Source organism: Delphinapterus leucas, chromosome X, assembly GCF_059928025.1.
Source record: "Delphinapterus leucas isolate spDelLeu-1000000601 "Yukka" chromosome X, BTC_Dleu_Yukka2, whole genome shotgun sequence".
Lineage (NCBI taxonomy): Eukaryota > Metazoa > Chordata > Mammalia > Artiodactyla > Monodontidae > Delphinapterus > Delphinapterus leucas.
The window spans coordinates 45836381-45846417 of NC_143150.1; the positions used below are offsets into that span (position 1 = coordinate 45836381).

The following is a 10037-nucleotide window of genomic DNA, read 5'->3' on the forward strand; positions in this document are numbered from 1 at the left end:
AATGCAATTATTGAGTAAATTATGGGTATTGTATCTTGTTTTGTTAAGAACTTTACCAAGAGTTTTCATTTTCACCGTTCAGAAAATCACATCATCAATGTCAACAGTCCTTGTGGTATCTGAATTGCCAAAACAACATACCTGGGTCTCTCTTTTACTTTTATAGTATTGGTGCAAGCATCTGACTGCTATTTATTGTTTTCAAGTGTAGCTGTGCTTGAATACTTGCATATTTATAATATTCTTTTACTATAAATTAATTTCCTTTTACTTCTCCTTTATATTATAGTTACGGTAACTATACTGATTTTTTGGAAGCCATGTTAAGTATGCTATGTCACCCGTGCATTTCATTTCAGGATAGTAAAGGGTCACTGCAAGATATGTTACAAAAAGGAGCCACTGGGTCTAATAGTGTTGAGAATGACAGGTCTGCTCTAACCAGCAGGGCTATGATTGCTATACAAAGACTAAACATGTACCATAAGTCCTTGTCTGGTCCTTCCCACGTAGCAATAATTCTGTTTTCCTCAAAGGAACAATATATGCTGCGAGTGGGGAGAAAAGACAAGCTGAACTGTTTGCAGTTCATTAATACTCACCTAAAATATCCAAGTACAATACATGTCACATTCTCTTATCCCATTTAACATGCCAGGCACCAAAGAGCCATGAATTAAGAACCTGAGTCTGTGCTAGCCCTACCAATGCTACTAAGTAATTGTCATTTTGAACAACTGATTTGATCAAATTAACATACCCTCAGGCTTCCTCATCTGTAAAGTGAACTAGTTTATTTAAACAGTGTTTTCTCAGAATGTGGTCCCCAGACCAGCAGCGTCAGCATCACCAGAGACTTGTCAGAACTGCAAAGCTTAGAGCCCTACCTCAGACCTGCTGAAATGCAAACTCTGGGTGTGGAGACCAGCAATTTGTGTTTTCATAAGCCCTTCAGGTGATGCTAATGCACACTAACATTTGAGGTCTAAATGATTTCAAAGCTCTCTTCTAGCCATAACATTCTATGATTTATTCAGACCACTCATCAAAACAATACAAAAATTTAGGATCTGAGGAAAGCAATGGCAGAAGGCAATATGGGTAATTTATCATACTACACTATCACATAATGGCACTTTTATCTATATGGACTAGCTTCCCAGAAGTGGAATTGGTGGGTCAAAGTGTATATGAATTTTTAATATGAGACTACTTTCTTAAAAGGCTTAAAAAGTTCACATTTCCACCAGCAATGTATACTACCACTCTCCCCACCAATATTAAGTGTCATCTCTGAAACTTTTGCTAGTAGGACGGGTTTAAGTAAAGTGAAATCACGTTATTTAATTTGAAATCCCCTGAATATAAATGAATGTTTTTATTGCCATTTGGATTTGCTCTTCTATGATGTGCTCTTCTACGAAGTACCTACTCATTTTCTTTGCCTACTTTTCTACTAGTTTGTCCCCTCTTCTCATCAACTGCCAAAGAGCTTCGTACAGGGTATCTCAAAAATTGTAGTGAAGTTTTAAGTTTCAATAACTTCAGAACTATAAATGCTACAAATGCATAAAAAATATCACTTGAAAATTCAATTATTTAAGTTTCTTTTACACTTACTTTAAACTTTTGTATTTATTAATTCCCTCTTCTTGGTACCTTGGGTTTTTTAAAAATTATTTTTCTAATACTTTAGAACTAGCAGAGTTCCTTTATTCTTTAATAAGGCACTTAAGGGTATTCATTTTCGTTTAAGTACTGCTTTCACTATTTCCTGCACTTTTTTGTATGAAGTGTACTACTTTTTGTTGTCTTTTAGATAATTTATAAATTTCTTTTTATTTTCTCTTTAATTCAAGGGTTACCAAGAATATGTTCCTTAACTTTACAAGTAAAGGTTTTTTCCAGTCACCTTTTAATTATTTATTTCTAACTTTATTGGCTTATAATCAGAGAATGCAGCCTGTAAAATCTCTACATTTTAAAATTTGTTTTTATTTTATGGCTAAGTACATGGTCATTTTTTTAATGGGGGGAGTATATTTTCCAATCAAAAGATATAAGGCTCCCTCTCTATATTAAATCAAGCTTATTGATTCCATTATTTTATTTCTCAACATCCTTACTTATTTTTTGTCTACAGATTTTTTTGTCAAAGTGTGGTCTACAAATGACAATGATACACACTGTATGTTAACAGTTCGTGATTGTTAACTACAGAAATGGAGAGTAGACACTTTTATAGCAACTTGACATTGCTGTGACATCCAAGTGCATGACATGTACTTGTCTCACTGAACAGGGTATAGACCAGTTTGGGTGTTTTCCAACTCATGTAATGAGCTGCATATGTCATGGGTTGCACACTTGTTATGTGTAGTAGGACCACATTACAACTTGTGATATTTTAAGGTAAGCTAGGTACCTATAACACAAAAAAATGTATAAAACACAGAATCTATTTCTTTCAATAAAAGATAATTTAAGTTTAATGGTAACTCTATAGGATAAGTGAAAATCGTGAGTTTGCTGAAATTTATTTGAAAATCCCTTCTCCCATTCCCTGTCAACTTAGCTCTTTAGACTGGTTTCTCTATAAACCAGAACAATTTAAGGCCAAATTATTGCCCATTAGTTGTGTTGTAGTCAATCTAACCCAGATTAGATAAATTAACAAGAAGTGAGTTTGTTGTGCAAAAAACTTTAAATGCTGATACACATCATATGTTCATACTGGTGTTTTATATGAGGAATCACCTATTTCACCCATAACTTTTTAAGTTATGATTGTTAAATGACGAAAAGCTACAAGCGTAATATTAATTCCTATATACACAATTTTAGTGAACATACTAGTTTTTAGAATTCTTTTTTCCTTTTGTTGTTTGGTCTAATTATATTTCATGAAATCCAATGTTATGTTTGTTACATATAATAACAAATGCAACCAGGCATTTTGCTTCTCTTTTTTTTCCCGCATGTACTTTTTAACCTAATCTGACAGTCTGGCTTTTAGTGGGAGAATTCAGTCCATTCACATTTAGCAGAATAATGACTATATGAGATTTTATTCCTTCTACCTTAACTCTATGTTTATTATTACTTACTTCACAATGTAATTTCCTTTTCTCTATATTCGCTGGCTTGGTGTAGTTTCCATTCATTCTATTTTTCCCCTCATTAACTTGGAATTTTACTGTACTTTTCCAATTTACTGTTCTTTCCTCTGCTCTCATGATCAGACATATAGGATGTGTATATAAGAAATCAACTACTTCTTCCACCTAGGATATATACTGCCTAGCTATACATTAATTTAATATCAAGATCTTGTTGCCACATAATAATTTGGCTACACTATGCCATTTGCTATAACAAAACTCTAGCAAAATACTAAAATGGTGAAAATTCTAAATGAAAACGTACCTCCAGGAGCTAAGGAACCAGGCCCAGGTCCTGTTACAGTGGCTGGTATCTGCCCTGGTGCTGCAACTCCAGCCTGTAGAGAAGCTTGCATCAGAGGAGGTGCGCCATTGACATGCATTCCACTCTGACCAAGAGAAAAACCAGAGTATGTATATGCCTCTGTGAAGACTCAACACACAAAGTCTATGACCTTAAAGAACTCTTCAAATTGACACCCCCAAATAGTCTACCAAATACCCTTTTCTGACAGCACGTCTCATGCAGCATTAGATTTATAACACACTTTGAACAGAAGCTGCAATACATGCAATGAGCCTTGTTACACAGAACACAATTACGACAGACCGTATTATAAAAGCAGAGGTTGACAAGTCTTATCTGTGTGGTGAGGCCATATATAGCACCTATTTGTTGACTTAGAGACGAGGGCCTGGCAGTAAAAGTTTTAAAAAAAAAAGTGCCTTGAATGCAGGAAGAAATGAGGACTTTAAAAAAAAAAAACAGAACTGCTGTTAGTCTACATTTTTAAGATGAAAAATTTTCTTTGACCAATCTTTTCTCATTGCTGTCCTCAGAAATAATTCTACTTGGGAGGGGGATGTAAAATTTTTCTAATGCTACATTAAAGCTCCGGAGGAAAAGGGAATGTTATGTTTTCATTTGTGTATTCCCAAAAGAACTCAGAAGCCCCTTGGAATAGAAAAATAAAAACTAAGATATATATAAATATTTAAAAAATCACATATATTCTCAGAGAACACAAACAAAACTCTAGAATAGAAAAGAGGACACTGTATAGTGAGGTGGTTAAGAGAAAACAGGTTATGATGTCAGACAGAACCAGATTCAGATCCTGGATTTGCCACTTAGATTGTTATTTTTGGAGCAGTTAACCTCTCTGGACCTTAATTTATTTCATTTCTATTTCTGAAAAAGTATTTATTGAATCAGAGCAGGGGATAGTAAACTATGACCCATGGGCCAAATCTGGCTCACTGCTTGGTTTCATAAATAGTTTCATTGGAACACAATCATGCACATTTGTTTATGTACTGTCTGTGGTTCATTTCACACTCCAATGGCAGAGCTGAGTAGTTAAGACAAATTCCACGACCTGCAAAGCCAAAAAATATTTACTATTTGGCCATTTAGAAGATGTTTGTTGACCCTCACCATAACTTTTGTATGAGCCATCCAAATTGTTTACCTCTGCCCATCTAACAGGTGAAAAATGATAGCTTATTGTACTTCATTCACATTTATCTTATTCTGAGGCTGAATACTTTTCATACATTTAATATATATTTGTATTTCCATTCTTATGAACTGTTCATGTCCATTGCATAGTTTTCTACTGGGTTATTGGTAATTTTCTTACTAATTTATAGGAGGTGTTTTTTAATATGAAAAATTTCAGACATATAAGTTGTATAGAGAATAAAATAACCACACAGCTTAGGAAACAAATCACATACATAATTGAAATCTCCTGTGTGGTCTTCCCCATTGCATCCTGTATCCCCTTCTTAGACAACCACTTAAGAATTCTTATAGATGTTTTGAAATTTTATGTAAACCATTACATACTAAACACATTCTTTGCAACTCACTCAACATGTTCTCGGGATATGTACAGACACATACATCCTGTATTTTGGAAATATTTCCACATTCACTTATTTTCACTTCTGTATGGCATTATGTTTTTGAGTTACCTGTGTTGATACCATGTATCCTAGTTCATCCTAACTGCTATATGAAACTACATTTTTGAAAGTCATTCACGGTGACACATGTAGTTTATTTAACTGTTGTAGAGTATTTCATTGGATAAATATACCACATTTGCTCCATTCTTCCATTGCTGTACATTTAGGATGTTTCCAATTTTTCACTATTAAAATGTGGCAATAAACATTCTTGAATATGACTAATGGCCCTTAGGTAATCAGCCTGCTGTCCATCACGTGTGTGGCAAATACTTTTTCCCAATTTGTCATTTGTGTTTGGTGTTTATTTCTTTTTCTCTGTTCAGAAGTTTTTCAGTTTTCAAATGTACCAATTTTTCATGGCTTCAGGGTTTTGTGTCACACTTGGAAAATAAACTTTACTTTTTTCATCAGTGAGAATGGAGATAAGAAGAGTGCCGACCTCATACAACCGCTCTAAGTATTAAATGAGACAATGTATATGGAATAACAAAGTGCCAACCACAGTGCCACACATGCACATATACACAAAATCAGCTTATAAAAAAAGGGCATAAAGGAAGGATCTCTGTTTTACAAACTTGGCACTAAATCTGTATTCATTCAGATGTCATGTACTCTGCAACCCTGTTAACTGCTTTTATGCCTGGAAACTGAAATTATCATCTCTGGCTGCTCACCATTCTTCTTCCAATATATCCTCCTAAAATGAAAATGACATTTTCAAGGCAGTTCAAAAATGTTAAGGGATAAAGTCCTACCAAAGACTGGGCCTGAGGGGCCTGAGGATTTTGCTGGTTCATCGACACATTGGATCCTGAGCCAGGTCCGGCGCTGTGGACTGTCTGAGGGTTGCCTGCAATCAGTGTTGGGATATTTGTCTGGCGATGCAGAATTTTCTAAAAAGTGAAAAGACAAATCTATGAGCTGTCTGTTTCTACCCCACTCAAGGTTTACCCTAGTATTTCCATAAAAGAACCAGAAGCACTCACCAAGGCAATTTCTGGATCCACAATTCTCATCACTACCTGGGCTTGTAGCAAAGCATAAGCCAGTTGAGGGTTCTGAAGCAACATGTTCCGTGCTTCCTGAGGACTATTCTGGACACAGAGCTGTGATGATGAAAACAGATTCATCATCAGGTTCAAAACTTATTACTCAGAAATTGACAGTGATTTAGAGCTATTCCCATCTGAGAAATGTAATATTCAAGAGGCTTTTAAAGCTATTATCAGTTTTTACATAGCACACAAAATCTTGGTCATGGCAGGCAAGAGAAGGAAGAGGCATTTCAAATACCATAATACCACCATTTAGGAAAAAAGCCACATTTTAACATCTACATTTGATATCTATGGGCCACAAAAACCCTGCCAGATTGTGTAGATGTGTTTGTGTACAAAAAATGGAAAGCTCTTTGTATGAAATATACAACACACTGTGCACATATGGAATACTGAAGGTGCAAGAAATGTTGGTCAACAGGTACACTTTCTATTTGAGCTCAGGAAATCATTTCCATTAACTCAATGTTAATTTCCATTAACATCAATGACTTCTTGAAGAGTTGATATGCTATGATTTTCCATAACCTAATGCCTCCTCTTACCTTCATTTGTTTCATCAGCTCAAACATCTGCTCTGGTGGAAGACTGGCAACTGCTTTGCTAATGGACTCAGGGGCATCCTCAGGACTGATGGTCTCTCCATAAGGTGACTCAATGACAGGGGCACCAGTGCCAAGGCCTGATTGGGAAGAAAGTACAAAAACATTAAGGAGGCAAATTAAAGAGCTAAATCATTTCAAGTATCTACTTTCCAGGGTTGCTGTAAGGACCTGTTGATAACTTTAAATTTTCTGGAGCTTAGAAATAAGTGACTTGCAGGACTTCCCTGGTGGTGCAGTGGTTAAGAATCCGCCTGCCAATGCAGGAGACACGGGTTCAATCCCTGGTCTGGGAAGATCCCACATGCCACAGAGCAGCTAAGCCCGTGTGCCACAACTACTGAGCCCACGTGCCACAACTACTGAAGCCCATGTGCCCCTGAAGCCTGTGCTCCACAACAAGAGAAGCCACCACAATTAGAAGCCTGTGCACTGGAACGAAGAGTAGCCCCCGCTCAATGCAACTGGAGAAAGCCCATGCGCAGCAACGAAGACCCAACGTGACTAAAAATAAATAAATAAATAAATATTTTTTTAAAAAGAAAAGAAATAAGTGACTTGCAAGTCTTTTATTTCTGTGGAGGAAAGTGACAAAGTATATTTTCTACTCTCAAAGGAAAGCTGAGACCAGGATTGTATAGGTGAACAATGTTAACATAAATTAGGGACTAGGGATATCCATTTCCTTTCACAAGTCATTTCAGAAGCAAAAGTTTCAAATAGAAAAAAATTCTAATTTCAAAATGGAATTTCTGGATCTATTACCTCATGAAAAAAGCCATGAGAATGCCTCGGTATCCCCATCAGTTACACATCTGGCAACATAATTACAGGAGTGGCAAACACTAATGACAGACATAGTTAACATAACTTATGGTGTGGTAAACCTGTAATTCATCTACAACTGGAAATCAACTCCTTGGCAATGGAAGGACTTAAGTCAACTTTACCTTATTTCTCAAAGATACACACTTCCCTAATACAGGTACCTCAGGTGGGTCAGGTAAAGAAGCTGTGTGGCTGACAACCATTTCAGCAGATGCTAAAACATATCATTAAGTGGAAAATCTTCATTGTTACATCTTTACTAACTCATGTTGCACACAGCTTGGGTTTATACTCACTCTTCAGCTCTTCTTTGTTCTTTTCGCTGGCAGCATTGTCCACTCGAAGTGCTCTCCCACTGAATTCGCGCCCATTTAGGTTTCGCATGGCACTAAGTGCTGTCTCCTGGTCTTGGTATTCACAGAAGCCATAACCTTTTGGCTTTCCTGTCTCCCTATCATATACCAACCTGGAGAGCAGAACCAAGTGTCAGGCACAAATGTTACATACACACAGGGTTCCCACTAACATTGCCATGTTCTAATTTGATCTACCGTAAGACAAATAACCTTATCGCTCTGTCTCACTGAAATACTTTTTACACATCTTTTTAAGTGAAAAAAATGTATCTTTTAGTAAAAATGAATGTGAGTTGTATGATATGTGAATTACATCTCAATAAAGCTGTTACAAACAAACAAGAAGAATGCATGTGAAAACTCACCAGTAAAAGGCTTGCCATTATTACTAAGGGTCAAATTTGTGGTGATTTTAAAGAAACTTCCACCAAGTGGTAAAAGGGGATCTCACCTGAAACTAACAACAGGTCCAACCTCAGAAAAGATGTCCTTTAATTGCTCTTCAGTAGCCTCATATGGAATGTTCCCCACTAAGGAAGAAAATAGATAACATATCAAAACTCTGAGTTTGTAACCTAGATCTTTAGTGAGAAAGTATCTACATATATCACTGAAAACGTAACAACTTAGCACAGGGAGATCAGCTAGGTGGTTTGTGACCACCTATAGGGGTGGGATAGGGAGGATGGGAGGGAGGGAGACGTAAGAGGGAAGAGATATGGGAACATATGTATATGTATAACTGATTCACTTTGTTATAAAGCAGAAACTAACACGCCATTGTAAAGCAATTATACTCCAATAAAGATGTTAAAAAAAAAAAGAAAATGTAACAACTGGTTCAAACACAGTGTTCCTCCAATCCTGGTTCCACCGTACTCCCTTAGACAAGATTTCAATCCTGTCTGCTGACTTTATTTACAAGAGAAATAAACCAGTTAGACTAAACACAAAAGGTGTAGGCACTCCTAAGTATCAGTTCTCAGACTTAACTGACATGTGTTAGATTTTCCTTAACTATGGTGAAAATAAATACTTAGGCATTAGTATTTACCTGCAGGTGTTTAAGTCTTATCAATAACTACTAAAAATGTCAATATTATAATTTTTAAAGCCGGCTCATATGTCCGTATTTCTATATATACACGCACTCAAAGGAGAATGACCATGAATGTACTGGAGGATGTTTAAAAATTGTTGTAAATCAACTATACTTCCGTAAAAAAAAATATATATATATATATATATATATTCTGCACTGTTTTGTCATGTTCCTTTCAAAAGATGCTTTAAAATCACCACACATACTTTAAAATAAACAACTTATTTTGGCTGAAAAGATTACTCAGAATAGACTCCACCCTCTTTAAAATTTCTTCGATGAGGTCGTAGTCGTTCATTCATTCATTTATTTACAATCCACCTTAAGACGCCGGGTAGTCGCTACCACTAACGACGAACTAAAATGTAACGGGGAAGAAGCAGAGGATGAAAGCCCTTATGAGAGGGCGGGAAGTGGACACAAGGATCTATACCCTCAGCACACAACCTGTATTCTGGGACTGGGGGTGAGAAGTAGTACGGGACAGTTGCCATGAGCCCTCGCTTCTGGATAATAATTGAAGCTCATGAAAAGAGAAACGCATATAAGCTGAACGCTGGTGTAACTTCCTCAGCCACATCGTGAAAAGGCTGCGAAACCTCGGGGGAAGGGGAGCATCACTTTGCCCACGAGTCCACCAGGCTGGCCGCCTGGGATAGGCAGGTCGAACTGCAAGCCCCGCGGCGATCTGTGAGGTGCAGGGGGGCATTCCTTGCCGATCCCTGTCTTTTTCTGTCCCTCCCCGATGCTTGGCTCCACCGAATTCCTCTCACCGAACACCGAACGTAGAGAACGATCCACCGCAGGGTCTCTCACAGTCAAACCCGCCATCGCTCTCTTCCAACGGCTTCCGGTGCGCCAGAGCACACTTCCGTACGGCGCGTGAGCCCAGCGCCGAACACGCTTCCGTACGGCGCGTGAGCCGGAAACTCCTGGGCCAGAGGGACGCA

General features: G+C 37.3%; 1 protein-coding gene across 3 annotated transcripts in view; it reads right to left on the reverse strand.

Moving 5' to 3' along the window:
• The window catches only part of CSTF2 (cleavage stimulation factor subunit 2), a 25401-nt gene extending 15378 nt beyond the window's left edge, over positions 1–10023 (reverse strand). Inside the window, exons 1-8 of one of the 3 annotated variants that reach the window (XM_022580779.3) lie at positions 9861–10023; positions 8437–8515; positions 7926–8095; positions 6745–6881; positions 6128–6247; positions 5897–6034; positions 3427–3550; positions 483–548 (exon numbers count right to left, since the gene is read on the reverse strand). In XM_022580779.3, the coding sequence (XP_022436487.1) occupies positions 483–548; positions 3427–3550; positions 5897–6034; positions 6128–6247; positions 6745–6881; positions 7926–8095; positions 8437–8515; positions 9861–9918 (892 nt within the window). In that variant the 5' untranslated portion in view covers positions 9919–10023. The remainder of the gene's footprint in view (positions 1–482; positions 549–3426; positions 3551–5896; positions 6035–6127; positions 6248–6744; positions 6882–7925; positions 8096–8436; positions 8516–9860) is intronic. The other 2 variants (XM_022580780.3, XM_022580781.3) reach the window with 2 other exon arrangements.
• Positions 10024–10037: the final 14 nt, after the last annotated feature.